Source organism: Embiotoca jacksoni, unplaced genomic scaffold (genome assembly GCF_022577435.1).
Source record: "Embiotoca jacksoni isolate LCO1_2020_lvr unplaced genomic scaffold, fEmbJac1.0.p SCAF_83, whole genome shotgun sequence".
NCBI classification, from domain to species: Eukaryota; Metazoa; Chordata; class Actinopteri; family Embiotocidae; genus Embiotoca; species Embiotoca jacksoni.
The window spans coordinates 298,900-321,079 of record NW_027185440.1 but is presented as its reverse complement, the minus strand read 5'-3'; the positions used below and the strand labels follow the sequence as shown (position 1 = coordinate 321,079).

At 43.6% G+C, this 22,180-nt stretch overlaps 1 protein-coding gene across 2 annotated transcripts; it reads left to right on the top strand.

Moving 5' to 3' along the window:
• Positions 1–21,941, top strand: wls (Wnt ligand secretion mediator). Of its 2 annotated transcripts, XM_069139539.1 has the most exons (13): positions 1–324; positions 3,781–4,053; positions 10,507–10,631; positions 11,347–11,508; positions 11,696–11,832; positions 14,351–14,519; positions 15,000–15,257; positions 18,449–18,546; positions 18,744–18,807; positions 19,516–19,659; positions 19,752–19,835; positions 19,975–20,128; positions 21,015–21,941. In XM_069139539.1, the coding sequence occupies exons 1-13, from the start codon at positions 114–116 to the stop codon at positions 21,122–21,124; spliced, it is 1,989 nt and encodes a 662-aa protein (XP_068995640.1). In that variant the 5' UTR covers positions 1–113; the 3' UTR covers positions 21,125–21,941. The 2 variants fall into 2 exon arrangements, with proteins under 2 accessions (XP_068995640.1, XP_068995641.1); XM_069139540.1 differs by lacking the exon at positions 15,000–15,257 and having other exon boundaries at positions 6–324.
• The last annotated feature ends 239 nt before the right edge of the window (positions 21,942–22,180 follow it).

The window sequence follows — 22,180 nt, the reverse complement described above, 5'->3', positions numbered from 1 at the left end:
TTTTGTTTTTTTTTCCCCTCCTTCGGAGTTGAAAGGCAGGAGGAGCAGAGCCGTGGTGGAGAGACAGAGAAGAGGGAGAGAGGGGGCCCAGCTCGCCTTCCTACTTGCCGTTGATGCAGCGTTTTTCTTTTCGTCCCTTTTCTACCACACAAGTGTTTGTCTCTCGCTCGCCGTTGATACCTTTTTTTTTTTTTTTTTTTTTTTACTACTCCGGCATAATGGCGGGGGCTATTATTGAGAATATGAGCACCAAAAAGTTGGTGATAGTGGGAGTTATTCTGCTTTTGTTCCAGGCGTTTGCCTTCATGGTCGGCGGTTTAATTGGTAAGTTTTGTGTGTGTGTGTGTTGTTGTTATTTTTTCTTCTTCTTCCTCCTCTTCATCACTTTTATCACGTTCGCTAACGTTCGTCTTTGCGCGCGCGCGCGTGCCCGTTGACATTTAAACATCTTTTAACGGTAAAAAAAAACCAAAAAAAAACCCAGAAAAGTTTAAAGTTGTGTTTGTTCGTCCAACACCTTCGTACGAGCGGTAATGAATGTGCTCGGAAACAAAAGGCGACGGGCGCTAACTTTGAGCTGTACCTACTCGTGTTTAACCGAGCCGAGCACCTTTAGCTCAATCTCCGCCTCGCATCAAGGTGTTTGCTTGCCTGTAAATCCAACGACCGCTAAAACAACAACAACAACAACAACAACAACACGGGGCACCACACTTTGTGGGCTAATTTCTGGTTTTCAGCACAGAAACGCAGTGAAATATACCCAACCCTTTGTGTTGTTTTTTTTTTTTTTTTTTTTCCCACTTCTTTGATCTAAACTGGAATCTTCTGTCCCCGTTTTCCTCCTCTTCCTCCTCCTCCTCCTCCTCGTACCTCCTCCTCTTCCTCCTCCTCCTCCTCCCATATATAATGTCTGTCTGCTGTGTGGGGCCCCAGGCAGCATCTCTACCTTCCTCCCTTCCTTCCTCCTCCTCCTCCTCCTCCTCACCCCCCTCTTGTGTGTCTCTCCTTCTCCCCCCAAATCCCCGCGGCCTCGCAGGCACAGCGTTCATGTTTCCTCCTCGTTTCATTTGCACGAAAACGTACACAGCTGTCAAAGTTTCATTTTTATTTTTTATTATTGTTTTTTTGCCTCGAGGTCTGTATTAAGAGTTGCTGTCAAGTTTCTTCAAATCCACACGCGCGTCCCAATACACAAAATCCGAAAGAGTCCACGTGAAAGATGTCCGTCTTCCTCTCGGGCCGACCGTGGAGACCGTCCCCACCAGCCTTGTCCCCCCTCTGTGTCCCCGCAGTCTCTCTCCACTCGCTGCACGGCTGATAAATTAGCTTGTTTGGTTCGTTCGTGGCTGAGACGGTTTTAATGAAGCTGGATTCCTTTGTGTTTGCTCGGTGGCCGGGGGCGGCGGGGGTAATTGAGTAGAAAGGGGTTTTTCTCTACTTGTTTCCCGACAAACCCGGGAACACGGCATGGGGTCAGCGGGCTGAGGGGATGGCCATTATTGTGGACACACTGCGGTGGAGACTGGAGGAGCCGGTGTGCTTGCTGGACTCACAGGGTTCACTTGATAATTGAACTTCAGGGGGGGTTCAGATAACTGGGTTTAATTCAGTTTGGTGCGTTTTCTTTGTTGCTCTTGTGTGTGGATATGTGTGCTTTTTTTTTTTTTTTTTTTTTTAGTTTTGTTATTATACAGCTTTGAACACACTTTAAACTCAACCCTGGTTGAGTTTTATGACTGAGTTGGAGCGCCTCTCGCCCATATAGGTGTGGAAACTGTGGCATCTGCCTCTTTATCTCTCTGATAGGAGCGAACAGATATGATTAGATGTTCAGATAAGCAGCAACATCCTTGACTATTCTGGTCCACACTTAGTTGTCCAGTTTTCTTTCATTTATGATTAGTGCACCCTCGGATAAGAGTGAACGCTGGGAAAAAAAAAAAAAAAATCTGATAGTATTACTTCTCTAATGTAGAAGCAGTGGCACCGATCACGGCTTTGACTCTTCTTGGATATGTCACTAATCTTTTTCATTCGCTGGATGTGAAAACTCAGGGCTTTCATCTTCACCCCCATGAGTCAGTACTTCCCACAAGTCGCCTCGACAGTGATTAGAGCTTATGGAGTCTTCTGAGATTCTTCACTGACGCCTCGACACATTCACGACATTCACACTCCCATTTAATTCTCTTGAGTTTCTGATGCTAACGGGAAGCATCTGCATATTTACCTTCCAAGTCCCTGAAATTTAGTTGGCTTCAAGGCTGGTCTGGCTACACAAGAACCCCCATATACTTGTTTTGAAGGCATTTTAAAGTAGTTGGCCTGTATGATTAAAGTCACTGTCCTCTTTACACAAACTAGAATTCATACCATTGAGATGAACCTTTTGCAGATCAAACTGGGTATACATTGTTTGAATATAGTAAAAAATGGGATGTGATGAAGTGTTTAGCTGTGGAGGTTAGACAGGTTTTTATTTCTCCAGACTAAACAATGTTTTGTCCTACTTCTGTGGGTTTACATAACATCCAGGTGACTGCTTGCGCTGTTTTATAGTTAAGACTATGACGTGTTCTGGGAAGCATCTGCTGGTTTTATATTTTTTTTTTACGTGTTGTATCTATTGCCTTAGTCTGCTCTTGGGGATTTGCAGCACTTTCGTCAGATTATTGTTTCATCTAAATTTTGAGAAGCTTGAACCATTTTGGTTCAAAAATTGACATTTTTGCTGAAAAATTTAAGTAAATATGAATCTATTAGCAAACTCTTTGATGGCTATTTTTGGTTTTGATGAACTAATTGATTAACAGACCAATCATTTCTGCCCACCTTTGCTGAGGGTGGCTCTAGATTACAATTCAGTGTAGCATTTTTGCTTCGGGACATTTAGTCTAAACCATCGATACCATTTTTAAGGTCCAGTCAGTTTACTTTAAATGTAGCTACATATAAATGAGAATATGAGCTGTGACAACATAGATTATTGTTTGTCAATTCCAAAAATGAATGGATTTTAGCCATAAAACACCATTTAAATAAAAGTTGAGTGGCTTTAATAGTTTTTAAAGTTGGTGTTGGTTGCGTTTTAATCTATAGATGGTTGTACTTAAAAAGACTTGACCTTGTGTTTTCCATTATCAGAAAATCAGGGTGAAAGGCAGGCCACAGTGACTTTTACAGGCTTACTGAACATGCTGATTGCCTGGCATTATCTCCTCCATGAATCCTTTTTTTTTTTTTTTTTTTTTTTTTTTTAGCTACACCTGGACTCTCGCACCTCTCGGATGTCGTTCACATCAGGTCTCTAGCTTTCACAATAGGAGACCAAAGTTTTTGTGTTCTCATGACAAGCGAGTAGAGACTACAAACACCTTTCTTGTCAAGCTCATGAATCTCAATGTGTAAACAGTGTAATTGGTGCCTGAGCGCTTTCGGGAATTTCCCCCCCCCCCCATCACTTTAGAAAAAGAGGGGCAGTCTCGCCACCAGGCCTTTTCTAAACGGTGTTAAAAGTAATTGCCAAAGTGTTCGGACTGATTTGGCTCAAACCCAACCTGCTGGCTGTTCCTAATGGTCTCTGAGATATTAATATTGTGTATGCACAGTTTAATCCACCATGCTTGAGTTTAATTTATTGATTCTTACTCAAACTGCTGTGTGATAAATTAGTTTGAGGGGGAATTTGGCTCGATAGGAGCTTTTGATAACTCTGCTGCAGTATTTCAGTATGACTCCCAGTGTAACATTTGTCCTGCTTTGTGTTTCTCTTACCAGCTCCCAGCCCCACCACAGCAATCCCTTACCTGGCCACCAAGTGTGTGGACACAGTCAAGCACCGACAAGAAACAAAATGGTTCATGCCCTGGGGTCCTAACATGTGTGAAAAGATCCAGTCCTTTGATGAGGCAATGGCCAAGAAGATCGATGCCAACAACATCGTGTTTGCCGTCCACATTCCTCTGCCCAACAAGGAGATGAGCTCATGGTTCCAGTTTATGCTGGTCATCCTGCATTTTGACATCGCATTTAAGATGTACAACCAGATTGGTGAGAGCCAAAGCTTTTATATGGGTTTCAGAAAATAGGGGAGGACAATAAAGCTAATGTTTATCTTTCATGACATGGCTTTACAAGATGTGCGACAGGGTTTTAAGAGAATTTTAGAGACCTAAAATCCTTTTGGGTGGTAATGATAACTTGGTTAATTGTATTGTCCCCTTGTGGGTAGTTGGAAGCGCTTCTGTGCCTGTAGAGTTGTTCTGTAAAAGCTACCTGTTTTTTCTGTCAGTCTTGAGCTGTCAATATTTTGTCTTTCTGGTATTTCTTAGTTTCACAATCTGAAAGACAATATTTGCATAGGCTCAATGTAACCAAGCCAGCCTCTGAAATATTATCGTCCATTGTCACCTCTAATCACTCGCATCCTAAATTCAAGCACAATTGTTCCAGCGTTACCAGTAATACTTGGTTTTATGTCTTGCATTACCTTTCCTGCTAGCCGTCCTGGTTTATTGTTGCCTTGAGCTCTTATTTCAGACGTTCTTGGTGAACGCTTGGGGAATTCACAGGAATGTGTCTTTTACAGTCGATTGGATTTCTGTTTCATTGAAAGGCAGTAAACACTGATGGATGTCCTGCTGTTTGTTCTCTATAGCCACATATACCTTGGGGGTTTTATAGATGGGCTTTTCAGACATACTTGAGACAGGTATAAAGAGGAGGGAGGTAATCTGGACCTGTTTTGCATTGTTTGCCTTTGAGCAATGACCGTATCCATCTACCCAATACAGAGACTCGCAACTGAAAGATTTAAATACTTGAGATATGAGATCATCCTGATAAATGACATTTAGAATAATTTGTGAAGTCATTGTTGAATTGTTGCAGTAACTTTGCTGTAACCCGTTTTGCATTTCCACCTAGTCTGAAATGACTGTTGTGAAATATATCGGTGGAATGATCTACAGCATCCCAATTTGCTAAAGCGCCTGAATAAGAGGGGGAGGGGGCGGATAACTGGCGTCTCTAAGAAGACAGAGTTTGGTATCTTGGCAGGGGGCTTGGGATCCTGAAAGAAAGGATTAGAAAGGATGATGGAAAAAGTCTAATAAGTGACTGGATCACCAGTGGAGCCCGAGAAAGAGGTTTTGACTATTACCTCCATTTAATTTCATGGCTTGGAATATATAGCAATATATGTTCCTGTCAATTTGAACATTATAGCAAATTCTTATGTGAAGGGGCATATCTAAATGGGCAAATTCTTGCAGACCTTGAGACAATCCATCATAGGCCAATTGTAATGAACAGAAAAGGGATGAAGGTGTCGGTAATAATGTAGAGCGCAAAAAGTCTGCGGTGTCATTTTATATGACCCAGCCTTTCTGGTGTTGCTTGTCTAAACCGTCATGATACAATGGCGGTTTCTTCATCTGCCTCCTTTACTTGCTCCGATTCTCGGCCTGAGTGGAAATGTGTCAGGGGGCTGTGGGTTGTTTACTGCTTGGCTGTCTGACAGACGAGTTAGTGACTCAGCCAGGACCACAGACGAAGTCCTTTTGCCATATGCTAGAGACTCATTTTGATCTTTCAGAGCTGCACGAGGTGCTGTGAGAACAAGTGGATGCAATGCAGAGAGAGCAAAGTGCTCTAGATGCTGCATTTTGTAGAAATCAGGTAGTGCTGCATGGTTGGGATTCCCATTTTAACATTCATGATGAATGGGTTATCAACCCACATTCCTTTTTAGTAGTCACAGCAGCATAGAAACACAAAAAAGGTGCACACAATATGAATAAATTTACAAATACATAAAATACGATTGATAAAAATAATAATTTTAGAAAAGAATTAGGCTAGAAAGAAAAAAACAAAACAGCTAAAAGGTATGTGTAGGAAAACTAGTAAAAGACAAATATAGTGTAAGCTTCAGGTAACTAATTGTGAAAAACTACTTTTATACCTTAAAACATAACATCTCAACAACATAATTAGGATCTCGGCAATTTGTTTAATGCAAAATGAGATCCAGCAGTACATTTTGAAAGAATTTTTTTAAGCACTTATTAACACAATTATCCAACGAGCTTTGAGAATACAGGTACAACTATTATGGTGGGATTCTCAGTTTTATTTGATTAAAATACACTTTATCTGAGGCTAACAAATCTATTATTGATCTATTTTTAAATTATAAAAACATTTATACTCCCCCCCCCCCATTAAAATGTTGGTAACCAAACGTAAGCTGATGTCACAAGGATATAAAATAATTCAGAGTCCATAAAATGATTTATTGTAGATATTATATCCAGATGTAATAAAGTACTCAAAAACTCAGTGACTTGGTGGAGTCCGGTCTGGACGGTCCGGACGGTCCGGACCTGAACACGGTGTGCCAGAGGAAGGATGATTCTGTTCTGCGGCTCTGTGACGAATGAGCACCAGAGCATCTCTTCCTTGACTACATTATCTGTGAAACAATGTCGGTCCCAGAGAAGAGCATCACCCTTATTAACCACTCCACCCACCTGCACCACTCCACCCCAGCACCAAGCACCCTTGGCCGGGATCCAGCAATAACACAGCTGTTGAGGAGGCTTAGTTTCCGTGGCAATGGCCGCTGGGCTGGAGTGGAATGTTTGCATGAAGTGAGCTGACATTTGAGGGCGTCTGGCTCGACCAATGGAGACAGTCGGCTGCCAGTTCTCATCTGGTTCCCTCGCCCCCTTCCTCACTTTTTTTTTTTTTTTTTTTTCCTTTCTTACAGCACAGGCCACTGGGTTTCTTTCTCTTCATTCCAGTTTGTTTCATAACGGTACAAGAGGGACTCTGGAGTGCTTGGAGCAGAGAACATTTGGTTTTGTAATGTGATCTAAAGGTGCAGTTTTAACAGGATCTTTTCGTGGGATTTGCTAGGCTGGGCTGTTGGAGGCCAGCGCAAAGTCTTGATGAAGTTTAGGTCAAGCAGGAACTAACCTAGATTTGGGGGACCATGGAGAGCAGACTGACTCATTGAATATTTTTACATTTTGAGAAATGTTCCTTTTTAACTTGACTGTTTCAGACTAATTCCGGGTGGCAACACTCAAATGATTTTATGTCAATGTTCTTTTCAGATTAATTTAACCCAAGCCAGCCAAGGTGAAACTATAGTTGTCTTTAATGAAGTGAACTGAAATGAAGAGTGGATATGCTGGTTGGGGTGGGGATTGTCAGTATCAGTGTTGGCAGTGTTGTGTTTGCTGGTCTTGTAGTGAAAAGACCTCGACTGTCTGTCACCAGGACTTAATTAACAACAGGCAGCAGGTTTGTGCAGTGAGGATGTGTAATGAAGATCACAATGTAGACATACGTGAATGTATTATTCAGTGTGTTTTTCTTTTTCTTTTTTTTATCTATCCAATGTTTATGGATGGTGTAGCACGTCTGAGCTACCGTGGGGGTTCCTTTGAGACAGACGACACACGCTGAGCCACAAAGTTTGGTTTATGGTTTCGCTTTTATTGTTCGATCCACACTGCGGCACACACTCTGCTACACCCGGTGTCGGCGCTCTCCTGCCCAGCCTCCGAGCTTCCGTTTCCAGGCTGCTTCCTCCTCTCTCTCTCCTCACCAGGTCCTGCTTACTTATGTAAGGGGAGAAAACAATTCCCCCGATTCAGATCAGCTGCGCCAATTATCCTCCTCCCGGCACCGTTCCCTGAACCACTCCCTCACTCTCTCCCTCCCCTGCAGCTGAACTAACCACGCCCCGCCACCACATACCCCCACCGCCCGACTTAGGCCGGGGAGCCATCCGGACTAACCACACCTCCTTTTTCATCTTTTCATCTTGCGATAGCAGCAGTTTTGTCCACCTGAGGGCGCACCTGCCCACCGCCCATGTGGTACCCCAGATACCGTACCTCCCTCCGCCCTCCGCCCAACTGCACATTTCCCTGGGTTGGCGGTGCCTGCCTCAGGGACTCCAGCACTGCGCCCACCCGCTGCACATGCTCCGCCCAGGTGGTGCTGTGGATGATGACATCATCCAGGTAGGCGGCTGCATATGCAGCGTGCGGACGCAGCACCCGGTCCATGAGGCGTTGGAACGTGGCCGGGCCACCGAACAACCCAAAGGGAAGCGTGGTGAATTGGTATAACCCAAAACCGAGCGGAGAAGGCCGTTTTCTCCTTGGACTCTGGCGAGAGAGGAATCTGCCAGTAGCCCTTGGTTAAATCCAATGTCGTGAAGAAACGCGCAGTGCCCAGTCGGTCCAGGAGTTCGTCAACCCGGGGCATTGGGTACGCATCAAATCGTGACACATCATTCACCCTGCGATAGTCCACACAGAACCGTATAGATCCATCCTTCTTGACAACAAGAACAATGGGGCTACACCAGGCACTGTTGGACTCCTCTATTACTCCCATCTCCAGCATAGCAGCCAATTCCCTCTGAACAATTTTCCTCTTGTGTTCAGGTAACCTGTAGGGCCGCGACCGCACCGTCACGCCCGGAGACGTCTCAATGTTGTGCACTATGAGGTTCGTGCGTCCTGGCCGGAGGGAGAACACGTCAGCAAACTGCTTCTGCAACTGGGCCACGTCTGTTCTCTGGGTCCCGGAGAGATGGGCGTCGAAAGGGAGCGAGGCAGGATTGGTGGACTTTGGAACCTCTGGCCCCAGCTCCGCTCTCTCGGATACCGCGGACACCAGAGAAACAGGCTCCGCCTCTCTCCATATTTTTAGGAGGTTGAGGTGGTAGATCTGTGTAGCTCCGCCCCTGTCAGACCGCACCACCTCATAGTCGAAGTCCCCTACTCGCCGTGTGACCACAAAGGGCCCTTGCCACTTGGCGAGGAGTTTTGAGCTGGAAGACGGAAGCAATACAAGTACCTTTTCTCCCGGTGCGAATTGCCTCAGCTTGGCTCCTCTGTTGTACAGCCGTTGTTGACGTTCCCGGGCCTGGACCAAATTCTCCCGTGACATCTGACCCAGTGTGTGGAGCTTTGCTTGCAGGTCCATGATGTACTGAATTTCATTTTTTCCGGGGCTCGGACCTTCCTCCCAGTTTTCCTTAAGCAGGTCGAGCACCCCTTGTGGTTTCCTGCCAAACAGCAGTTCAAAGGGAGAAAATCCCGCCGAGGCCTGGGGGACCTCCCACACTGCAAACAACAGAGGATCAAGCCATTTATCCCAATTACGTCCATCGTCGTGTATAAATTTACGAATCATGGACTTTAAAGTCTTATTCAGACGCTCCACAAGCCCGTCCGTCTGTGGGTGATAAACACTGGTCCGAATAGACTTAATGCCCAGTAATCCGTAAAGTTCTCTCAGTGTTCGCGACGTGAACTGGGTGCCCTGGTCAGTCAGAATCTCTTTCGGGATTCCCACTCGGGAGATGACCTGAAACAGAGCCTGCGCAACACTCTTTGCCGAAATGCTGCGCAACGGCACTGCCTCGGGATATCGTGTTGCGTAATCCACCAGGACTAACGCAAAGCGATATCCGCGTGCGCTCTGGTGGAACGGCCCGATGAGGTCCATGCCAATACGGTCAAATGGGACCTCCATCAAGGGTAGCGGATGTAAAGGCGCCCTCGGAATGGCCGGCTGATTTACCAGCTGACACTCCGGGCAAGATGCACACCAACGGCGCGCATCCCCCCCGGATGCCCGGCCAGTAAAACCGGGCCATTATCCGGTCCAGAGTTTTCTCGTATCCCATCACCGTAAAGGGCGCCGGCGCCGATGGGGCCCCCCGCAGCCCGGCCCGCGAGCTGTTCCCAGGCGCGGGTCTGCCGCTCTGCTTGCGCCCGTAGCGTCCCCAGAAGCTGGCGGTTCGCCTCCGCCTGATCGCGCTGCATTGCCGCAATCCCGCTTAGCATCTGTCCCAGCGCCACGATCGGCTGCATCGGCGCCTCACTCTGCTGTCCGCCTGTCTCCATGCCCCACATTGGGCGCCAGTGTAGCACGTCTGAGCTACCGTGGGGGTTCCTTTGAGACAGACGACACACGCTGAGCCACAAAGTTTGGTTTATGGTTTCGCTTTTATTGTTCGATCCACACTGCGGCACACGCTCTGCTACACCCGGTGTCGGCGCTCTCCTGCCCAGCCTCCGAGCGTCCGTTTCCAGGCTGCTTCCTCCTCTCTCTCTCCTCACCAGGTCCTGCTTACTTATGTAAGGGGAGAAAACAATTCCCCCGATTCAAATCAGCTGCGCCAAATTATCCTCCTCCCGGCACCGTTCCCTGAACCACTCCCCCCCCCCCCCCCCCCGCCCTGCAGCCGAGCTAACCACGCCCCGCCACCACAGAAGGATTAGATCAATCCATTTTAGTTCTTGAGATTAATTAATTTTAGTGCCAGTTGAAGTTTGAATTAAACTTGGATGAATTTAGGATTTATTTATTGACACGCTAACATATTTAAACTCTTCACAAACCGTATGTCTTGCAAGTGTGTGTATTAATGTGAAAGTGAATTGTTGCTGCGGTAATGCTTTTGTCCAGAGGATGGAGCATTGGTCACCATTGACGTTGGCCTGGCTTACAGAGATGACACAGTCAGTGAGTGGACGGAGATGGCTCATTCTTTTGAACAGAGGAAGCTCAACTGCAACTTCACCACTGAGAAGGTGTGGAAAAGACACTCTGTCCTTTACAGTAACTCTTCTTCAAATAATAATAAATGGCTCCATTTATGCACTTGGCATAGAGAAGTCATGTCACGTCTGGACTTGTCTGTTCCAGTAGTATAAATAACTCAATGCAATCTCTCACTTAGTGGTTTTTTTTTTTTTTTTGTATCTTTGTGAAGAAATGAAGCATGCTACTGGGTTTACCTTTCATACGCTGTGAAAAATCTCTATCCACTACAGCTATAAGAGCGTTAATGAGTCCAGAAGTTAGAGGGCCGATGAAAAAACTACTAGCATGGTAGTGTAGGTATTTGTGTACCTACACTTGGTTTGCCCATAGTCATAAAACTTAATCAATACTCTTTTCTAAAATGAACTTTTTAACTTAATATTAATGTTTCTACCAATGCCAGTTGGATTTTGAGTGATGTTTTCTTACCTCTGGACAGATATACCCTAATATAATTAAAGTATGTTACATCTTGTTATCAGCTTGCACAAGCCTTCAGGTACAGCTAATTATGTGACGAAAAAAAAAAATGGATGTAGTTTCTGATTGAATTTAAATAATCAGAGCCCTCTGTTTTTTTTTGTCTGTGTCTCCAGCCTTACTGACACTGTTTAAGTTTGTGGGCTATCATTATTGAAGAAGCCATCCTCCTCAGATTCATGTGTTTTAACCAGTTACTGTGTGCTCCTGTTTGTCGTCCAGACCTTTGAGAACGAGGGCCGTTACTATGAGTGTGAATTGCTGCCGTTCATGGAGGTGGGCAGCGTTGCCCATAAGTACTATCTGCTCAACATCCGACTGCCTGTCAACGAGCGCAAGAAGGTCAATGTGGGAATCGGGGAAATCAAAGACATCCGTCTGGTTGTAAGTTTTCTCTGTGACCCTGCTTGATGTGGACTCTCAGTCCAGAGATTTTTTTTTTTCAGCGGTGACATTGAAAAATGTTGCCGTTGTGTGATATGGTGTTAATGTTAGACTTTACATGCTCAACGCAGATACTTGACCCTGATGGTGATTCTCTCTCCCCCCCCCCCCCCCCCCCTCCCCATAGAGCATCCATCAGAACGGAGGCTTCACCAAAGTTTGGTTTGCCATGAAGACGTTCCTCACTCCCAGCATCCTCATCATCATGATCTGGTACTGGAGACGTATCACCCTCATGAGCCGACCACCTGTCCTCCTGGAAAAGTAAGGCCTCATCAGCAGTATCACAGCGCTCCTCTGTGTTCACCGCCTGCATTGTAATGACCTTCATTCTTAAAACGGTTTTGAATGTTGCCAGGGTAAATTTCTAACATTTGATGATTGTTCAGTGGTAATGAAGGATAAATTATACTTAAATGACAAAGGCCTACAGTAATAGTTAGGTTATAAGCAACAGTAGCTCGGCTTTGGTACGTCCACTGGGTGAAAGCACATATTAACTATGGATGAAATGTACAAGTAGGTCAGTCTAACTGTGCAGCATAGGTCACTGAGATCAGAGGGTGTTGTTCATCGAGCGTCTGGAGGAATGTTGTCAAGGACCAACAGCAGGTCAAACTCGGCAACACTGAACTCTCAGTAAGGTGGTAGAAACACAAATCTGTGCAACATATAAAATAGGACAAACAGTTTCTGATGCCAAAGAAAAGGAATCTGCTTCTTGCCAGATTTCCTCTGACAAGGCATTCTTCATCGTGGTTTTTATTCATGTAAAAAAAAAAATCCGATATTTCTATCCATTCCTTAACCAAACTATTTAAATTCAAGCCCATATATACAGGTGGCTGTGCAGTAAACGGTTTAAGATCCATGCGGTGAAAAGTTGAGGCTCTGCTGTTTGTCTAACCCCCTGCTGTGCTGGGAAGACAGATCAGTAAGAGGCAGCGTTCTGCGCCACAGGAAGCGCCTGGCGAAGCGTGAAACACGTTACAAAATCTGCAAGCTAGCGCTCAACTGACACATGCTGCACACGCGCATTTAGGACAGAAACACACAAACGCTAGCAAGACACCACATTCACACAACCGCACACGGCCAATGTCTCTCTCTCCTTCCCTCTGTCCTTTCTGGCTGGAGGCTCTTATTCCCAGATGACCAGCGGGCTCTCAGGAAGTGCGACTCGTACCCTATTCGTGGACAGCGGATGATTTTTGTTTTTTTTCATGCTGTAAAAGCTTAACTAGAGTCTGCCGACCCAAAGAGGTGTCAGAATGGTAAACCTCCGACTTCCCCTAAACTTGGAGGATAGATGAGAGAGGAAGCTCTCGTTTTTGTTTTTTTCTTTCAGTTGTATCATCCTGAGTCATTTCCCGCACTGACTTGTGTTAAAATTGTAAACTACTCAGGAATGCCTCAGACATGGTGACTTGTCATAGCAGGAAAAGCTTTGATGGGATTAGGACCATTAATGATGGCTCAGTTCAGCTATCTGTGTCAGGGAATTAGCACGGCCAGAAACGGGCTCACCCAAAGTAAACACAGACATAATTCATGTTATTATCTCCACCTGGGCTTTTTCTGTGGCCACATTTGTCACGCAACATGTTCAGTAAGAACGGTCTCTTTAGGACTGATACCACATGAGGTTTACAGATTCTCCTGCGCTCTGCCAACACCACATTTACACATTCACATGCCGGTCTCTGCTCTCCTGGCTGTGTTGATGGTACTCGGGACACATTCCCTGCATACCAGTCAAATGTGGTTTCACTCTGTTTGTGCTGCTGAATGTTGCTGATGAGCTGTCGGGACGGGAGTTGCTTAGAACCTGTATTGCATTACTTCTCTCCCCCACAGTGTTTGCAAAATAATGTTTGTACCCACATGTTTTAGGCCACCTTTGGTCTAAAGCTTTTTTTTTTTTTCAGTTTTCTCTCTCTCTCTCTCTCTCTCTCTCTCGCTCACACACACACACACACACACACACACACACACACACACACACACACACACACACACACACACACACACACACACACACACACACACACACACACACTCTATAGCTCTGTTTTGCCTTCTCAACTGTGTATTTACGATCCTCCTTTCATCTACTCGTGGCATGTAGCAACCTGCTGCAGTCACTAGGAAGACGGGCTCTATTTTGTCTTCCTGTTAGCTAACTGTTCTTGGTCCATTGACCTCTATTTCTCTCGAAATTACTGGATTTTATGGTTAAGGGAGGTTGGCTGTAATAATGTGGTTATTTAGAACGTCTTCTGTGGGGACATGCTGTGCTTTTAGCTGAATGGATAATCTAATCGATAATGTCCTGAGCTATAATGAGCCTGCTACAGCCCTATAGCATTGATTGCACCCGTGTAAAATATGTAGTTGCAGATTCAAATGTAAAATCTGTCTGTTAAAATTACCCTGACGTTCATCCTCCAACACCAGCAAATAAATTAATAGAATATATAAATAATAATTCCTCAGGGGTCGTAGCTTATTTAGTTTCTTCCATTTATGTTTCTTTAAAAATACTCGTGTGTCTGCTGATGCTACAGGAATTATACCACTGAATATAATTTATATTTACAAAATCATTATCTACATTAATAGATATTGGAAACGCATACAGTATGAACACATTATGTACTGTAGATGTTTATGATAACATGCATTAAAGATCACTGCGGCCGTGCTACCCTCACTTTTTCAATTCAAAGTAAGTGATGATGGTGAAATACTATAAATGGGACTTATTTTTTTGCTTTCTCAGAGTCAGCTTTGCTCTGGGCATCTCCATGACCTTCATCAACATCCCAGTGGAGTGGTTCTCCATCGGCTTCAACTGGACCTGGATGCTGCTTTTTGGAGACATCAGGCAGGGCATCTTCTACTCCATGCTGCTCTCCTTCTGGATCATCTTCTGCGGGGAGCACCTCATGGTACTGTACATAGATAGATAGATAGGTAGATAGTTACTTTATTAATCCCCAAGGGGAAATTTGTTCCGCAACAGCAGCATTTAGAGATACAGGAAAGAAATAAAATAACAGTAAAAAATATTAAATATAAAAATGCACAGTATATACAATAAAATAGAATAGAATAATTAAATGAAAACTAACTAAACAATAGTGCAAAGTTTTTTTGGTTTTTTTTTATATTTAAACAACCAAGAAAACAGACAACAGACAACGGTGTTATTGTTGTGTGATGGATTTTGCCAGAGGTGAGTTATTGTACAGTCTTATTGCAGTGGGCAGGAATGATCTCCTGTATCTGTCCTTGTGACAGCAGAGCTGGAGGAGTCTTTTGGAGAAAGTGCTCCGCTGTCCCTGCAGCAGGTGGTGGAGAGGGTGGTCAGGATTATCCAATATGGATAATAGTTTCCTCAGCATCCTCCTATCCACCACCTTTTCCAGGCTGTCCAGATTGCAGCCAATTATGGAGTCGGCCTTCTTAACCAGTTTGTTAAGTCTGTTGGTGTCACCGGCTCCAAAGCTGCTCCCCCAGCAGACCACAGCACTGACAACAACAAACCGGTAGAACATCTCCAACATCTTGCTGCACACATTGAAGGATCGAAGGTTCCTCAAGAAAAAGAGTCGCCTCATCCCCTTCATGTAGACAGCGTTGATGTTGGTCTTCCAGTTCAGTCTGTTCTCGATGGAGACACCCAGGTACTTGTACTCCTCCACCATGTCCACCTCCTCTCCCAAATGGCATGGCACCATTTTAACTTTCATCATCTTTCATGTTAAATGTTAAATGTTTTTCTGACTAATCTGCGTTCTTGCCTGCGAGCTGTGATCTCTATAGGTATTTCAAGTCTTGTCACAGCCATAAGGGGACTGACTATTTTATGGTGTTGAAATGAAAAAGATGAACTGTGACTCAAATAAAACAAGACTGACTGCTAAATATAAATACATGTAGAGCACAACCAACTTGGCCATGCAGTCAAGGGTGTCTGGATATTTCAGTTTCCCCTTGAAGCCTTGGAACCTGTCCATGTGTTGGGTGTGTTGCCATACAGTATACCAAGATAGAGCATTTCTATTAGGTTTGTCTATTTCCTGTGTCTTACTCCGCACTCCCTCCTTTACAACTCTCTGAAAAAAACAAAGAACCATTAATGATCATGTGAGTATGACAGAATATGTTCTCAGCTGTGAACAGTTCAGTGTTAAAGTAGACCAGTTTCTGATGTGCATATTCTGTGTTTAGTCACATAAATTCATAAAACCTCTCTTCTCTATGCTTTTGCAACTTTCGCCACACCTGCGTCGACCGACTGCTATATTCTGGTACGCTGTGTTGATTCGTGTGTGTGTCAAACAGAATCGTCCATATTCTGGTTTAAAATATGATGGGGGAAAAAAAACAACTGTTGAAATTATGAGTTAATGTTAAAACCAACAAATCACAGTTGGGTCCTTTTTTTTTTTTTTATAGAAGAAGGTTTTGCGCATCTCATCTTGTTGTCATTTTTGTCCAGGAAGTAGAGTTCTTTCCAGAATTTGTTCTGAACGGAGGACAACTGAAGATGTGTGAGCGCTGTGTACCAGCCATTAAGATTTTCCCTGACCTTGACGTTCATCTCACAATTTCATTTTTGTCTGAACCTGTAATTTGGACTGGCTTGGGGCAATCATGGAGATGGTCAGACATTTCTTCTTTTTTTTTTTCCCCCTACGGAGGGACCATTAACTTGATGAGCTCCATGTCTGCCTCAGACAAGACGATCGTCTCTTTACCCTTCCTCAGCTCTCCAGCCTTTACACACAAGGCTTCGCTCTTGTTGGCTGGCTGGCTGGCTGGCTCTGCTCTACTTTATTTTGTGGAAAGGATTTAATCTGCTTCTGAGCTTCAGTCAAAGCAGCATACTAAGTCTATATACAGTGATGTTGCACCTCTATGTTTAGCCCCTCAACCAGTAACATGTTCTCAAATGACCTATTACTGCACTTGATTGGTTGTTCTCAAGGTTCCACTCAGTACATCCTCCAAGATAAACTCCTTTGTCTGGCTCATTGCACATCTGGATGGTAGCACTGACCTTTTAATCCCCTGTTTTGATGTTAATGGTAATATAATGCTAATGACATGATGTAGTGTTGGAGTCATCCATTCATTAGTTCTTGAGCATAATCAATCAGTATGTTTTAACATTTTAATAGTTTTTTCTTATCCTCTCGTTATGCGGTGTACTGTGTTTTCCCTCCTTTTCCCAAATATTTATATAAATATGATTAGAAGGGAATAGCGGATGGTGGACGGCTCTGGATGGATTTGAAATGTGTACCCTGTGGTCATGAAGCCTTTCAGTACAAATGGAACAAGGGCTTCGGTAATTGCTTTGTATCATGTAGAGATGCTGGCAGATAACACACAGAAGGAGACGGTCATGTTGCAGTGTCGAGGGTATTCACCCCCTTTTCAACCTCTTCATGTTTTTGGATTACAGCTTTGAATCCCTGTAAAAAGGGCTGTTTGAGACTCTAAGATTCAGCGACTATTCAGTGTAGATTGATTTAATAACCCTTTTTTTTTTTTTTCAAACGGGCATTTTATATTGTCACAGAGGAAAAAGATGGTCAGGTGTAACAGGAATTAATGGTGTCCCATGATAGTGAGCAAGCACACACAATAGAACCTTTTATTGTTGACATGTAGTTGCAGGGACAACGCAGGTGCATGAATTACACATTAATTAGGGTTACATTACATTTGGCTAAACAATGTCCAGGCCCTTGGTATTGTGCAGTCTGGAGAAGTATTTCAGTCAACATTTAATAGAGAGAATTAGTGGAAATTTTTTTTTTAAACTCTGCTAAATTTTAGTTCACACTAAGCTTTGTTCGTTTCGCAAATTCTACATTGTGCTGAGCACCGACGGACATTGCGACAGTCCTCGCGTGTCGCAAGCTACAACAGGATGTCTGTATATTTACCTGCATTTGTTTTTGTTGAACTCCACAAGACTTCAAAGACTTTCTGCACAGCATATCTGAACAATTTGCTCCTGCCATCCCATGCTGTCATGGTGGAGATTGTGCCTATTGATCTAATTTTGCCATCAAGTCTTCTTCCCCATTATGGAGGTCACTTTATTTCAACACCATCTGTTATTTCTCTGAAACAACGGTTGTTATCTGCTGTCAGTCCCTTTAACGCTTCAGAGTTGCCACAGCTGCTGTCTTGGTGGAAGCCCTCACTAATATCTGCCTCGCTGTTAATATTTCTCATTGTGGCCTGCTTGAAGCTGTTCTGGCTGAACAGCTCTCTCGTATTTCTTCTTTCTTTTTTGAATAAATTTATCATACACAGGTCATATCAGTTTGATACATGGTGAAACTTGTCGCTACATCTACAACAGTTGACGGCACCAGCGATGATCAGACAGTCATCTTTGTTTTAGTGGCACTTCAATCAATATTTAAAAGAAAAAAAGAAAACCCTATTAATTGATATCTCGCATCTGCTTAAATGTACAGATTTAAACAAAGTATGAAAAGTCAAAGGGGTTGAATACTTCCATGAGCACTAAACATCTTTATGGTTTTGTCAAGGGTACTGTATCTAGCGCTAAAGAAAGGTGGAAGGAAGTTTAAAAACCACCAAAAACCCAGTATATGGATTTCCAGACTAACTTGGTTCATTCTGTTGTGCCAGATATATTTTACCGTCAGATTTGTTTACTAACATCCTTGTCAAATCCATATTCTGAGATGACCTCAGAATCTATTTGTTATCCACAGCATGACCTCGATCAAGAGCGACTTTGGGGATGATTGAAGTATGCTGTATGTGATCAGTGAAAATCTGAACTATATTCCATCCTAAAGTTTGTTTTGTGCTCCTTCCTCAGGACCAGACGGAGAGGAACCGTTTCTCAGTCTACTGGAAGCAGGTCGGACCCATTGTGTTTGGTTCCTTCTGCCTCTTCATCTTTGACATGTGTGAAAGGTGAGAACATAGATTTTCTTTTCTTTATTTTAAATAAATTAATATTTAAATTAAAATAATACATCTTGTGGAATCAGTCCTATTTTTAATTTCAATTTTTATACCTTAAAGTATTTTCACCGACTGTGTATATTACCTGCAGTACATTCATTTCTGTCACATTCAATGATTACATTATTTTATTCTTTTGTCACTAGAGGTGTCCAGCTAAGAAACCCCTTCTACAGCATCTGGGCGTCTGATGTAGGAACTGAGCTGGCCGTATCCTTTTAAAGCAATATTTGACAACACTAACAGCAAAAACAGTTTGTCAGGTCAAATGTCGAATATTCATTAGACAGACGTGATGATAATAAAGACCCTGTGGGGAGCGTAGATGGCCAAAGCATGTCTTTCAGTCTCAGTAAACATGTTTCTGGTTGCTCTTCTGCTCCGGTTGCTGGAACACATACATTTCCTCAGTATCTCCGCGCCGACTGCCCAACTGAACTGTTTTTCCTGGCTCCTGCGTAAAGTGGAGACTGTAATCTCCAGACTAATACGATGAGAAATTATTCAGTGGTACCATATGTGAAAGGATCGTCTGGGGTCTCTCCGTGATGAGTTCATGTGTGCGTATCTGGTCTTTTCCTCGCTTGCTAATCTGAATGATGCAAAATTCATCAGTTCACCAACAGCCAAACTTTTTTTTTTTTTTTCATCTTTTGTCTCCTATTTCCTGCTTCAATCTTTTTCCCAAATCGTGGTTGCCTGAAGACAATTGGTACAGTGATCTGCAAGAACCGTTACTGACAAGTTTCTGCTGTCGACAGCTGTAAATTCTACAAAGGTTTATAAATGAGACGTGTAATCGTACAAAAGCAGGGTTATGATTTACAAATGTATAATTCGTCGCCGTAGTAAATCGGATTGTAAACTTGAGAGCTTCATATCTATTATCTCTTTCTTCCTTGACTAGCGTTTCCTAAGATGGCATTCATAATTGTGGCAGGGATCTGTGCCTGTCTCTACTTCCTCTTTCTCTGCTTCATGGTCTTTCAAGTCTTCCGCAACATCAGTGGTAAGAGGACGTCGCTGCCCACCATGTCTAAGGCCAGACGTCTGCACTATGAGGTGTGTGAGGTTTGATTTATCTGTCATTATTCACGCAGTGTGTTTATATGGAGCGGTTTTGTTACTAAGTCGTCCTCTTTATCACCCTTTAGGGTCTTATTTTCAGGTTCAAATTCCTCATGCTGGTCACTCTGACCTGTGCTGCCATGACTGTCATCTTCTTCATCATCAGTCAGGTGAGTCTCCTTTTATAAGGTGATTCAAATCTGATGAGGTGTTGTCGCTCTGAGGGCCAGCTGCAGCATGTCGTACAGCCCTCCGCCCAAAAGAACAACGGTAACATCAAAAACATATCTTCTCTTTTTCTGTGTCCAGGTGAATGAGGGTCACTGGCACTGGGGAGAGCACACAGTGCAGGTGAACAGCGCCTTCATCACCGGTATCTACGGCATGTGGAACCTGTACGTCTTCGCCATCATGTTCCTCTACGCACCATCTCACAAGCGTTACGGAGACGAGCAGTCAAGCGGTCAGTGCACTAACTAAATATTTCTACTGGCTTTAAAACAGAGAAATGGGCTGTTAGGGGTCAGTTAAATACAGACCAGATTAACCCTGCTGCTTTTTTCTCAATTTAGGTTTTAGCTTAACATCTTAAATAATGAAAGCTGATGTAATATTGCTATAATCATGGCAATAATTTAATAATTGCATCTTGGTGCAATTAGAACCCAGTGAACCGTGACTGCTTTTGACTGTATTTAATTGGTTTCATTTCATTCATGTCCCCGGTAGCTCTCATTTCATTCTGATGGGGAGCAAGTGTTTGTATCCTGCTGCAGAGCTGCCTATTCAGCCGCAGTTTGTTTTTGGAGTTGGAGAGGAGGGTGGTGGCGATTGAGAAGGACCCAGATTCCCAGGGGAAAGAAGGTTCTGTTTGGCCCGAGAGGGTGATTCTAATGGACACCAGGCTTCCTTCCAGGCAGAGAGGAACGGGAGGAGTGGGAGTGAGTGAGGGAGGAGAGCAGAGCGAGGAAGTAATGAAAACCATCCATCCATCTCCTGACGTCAGTGACACGGGGAGAGAAAGAGGGTTTCAAGTTCTGGAAGCGTTCCCTGAAGCGTGTTGAGCAGTGTCATGGGAGGGGGGGCTCGCTCCAAATTCCAGTCTCTCCGTGTTGATTTACTCTTTCAGTTCCTGAGTTTCACTTCTGTTTCGCGCCAGCAGAAAGTGTTTCTGTAAATGAAATTCAGCTAAACATACTGGATATTAAAATGGATTATTACCTGCAGCAATAGAGACGGGGACAGCAGCCCAAACAACAAAATATATCCTCTTAAAATGTTTTATGTTCACATTGTGTTGCAGGTAATTTGGGTGTTGATGATGTTAGGTGTCTGGTTTATGTGTGCAGGTGATGCCGGAGGGAACAGCGGAGAGGACATCCAGCTGACCACTACTATCACCCATGTCGACGGCCTCACTGAGATCTACAAGATGACTGGCAAAACGGCCCAGGAGTAGATGTCACACTGTTACCGAGACTCCCATGTATTACCTAATGCTCCGGTGACATATATGTAATCGAACAGGCTCTAATCTTTATATCCACTGACCCTAAAACCCATCAACTAGCCACCTTGCTGCCCCGTTTCTCACACACCAAACCCTTAGTTTGTTTACATGCTACCCTGTTTCCAAAGTCCATATTGTATTCGTAAAGGCAGAATATTAACACTCATATCAGTCCTTTTTCATGGTGGAGATTCTTCTTAACATTTCATACTTTATGTAAACAACGTTGTGTTTGTGAATGTTGCACAATGCCTTTTACACCAAGTCAGGTACTGAGAAGCTGCTTTATGAAGAAATTCAAGTGAAAAGAAAACCATTTCTTTCTGGTCAGAAGTTGCAGCCGCCACACTCTTGTTTTCATGTCTGGTGGTTAGACTAAACCTGAGCTGACAAAGATGGACAGCAACATGTTTTAGCATGGTTTCATTTTCTGCTTTTGTTATGTTATAATTCTCATTCAAGGCCTTAGAAGCTGTCACAAGTACATGTTTCATAAAAAGTAGATGATGTGGAGTACTCCTGTCACTCATAGTCTTTCAAGTTTTTTTTTTATATCACTGGGGGGAAATGCATACTGTACGTTCATCATGTTACTATGTAGATATCTATTTTTTATAAAGTGCTTATTTTCAACTTCACAAAATATATGCATCAAGTTATATCAATGTTTTTGAAGTTGACTGTAGCCTATTACACATGGTTCCTCGTTTTTTTGTTGTTTTGCTTTTGCTTTTTCAAATTTAAATAAAAAAAAACGTTGACTTAATATGCCTGTGTATTGTCATGCTTTTTGGTGTGAATGAATTACTCGGGTACCAGTCCTTGTGTTTTTTTCCCCCGTTTTGTTCACCAGTAATATAAAGACAAATGAAACTACCGAAAGGTGGTGTCACAGTAATATCTAGGCATTAAAGTGTGTATTGTACTTGGTAATACGTTCGCAGTGACCCTCAGTTGAAACGGATTTGAGTTGGTTCTGTTGAAACCAGGTTTTTTAAACTGAAG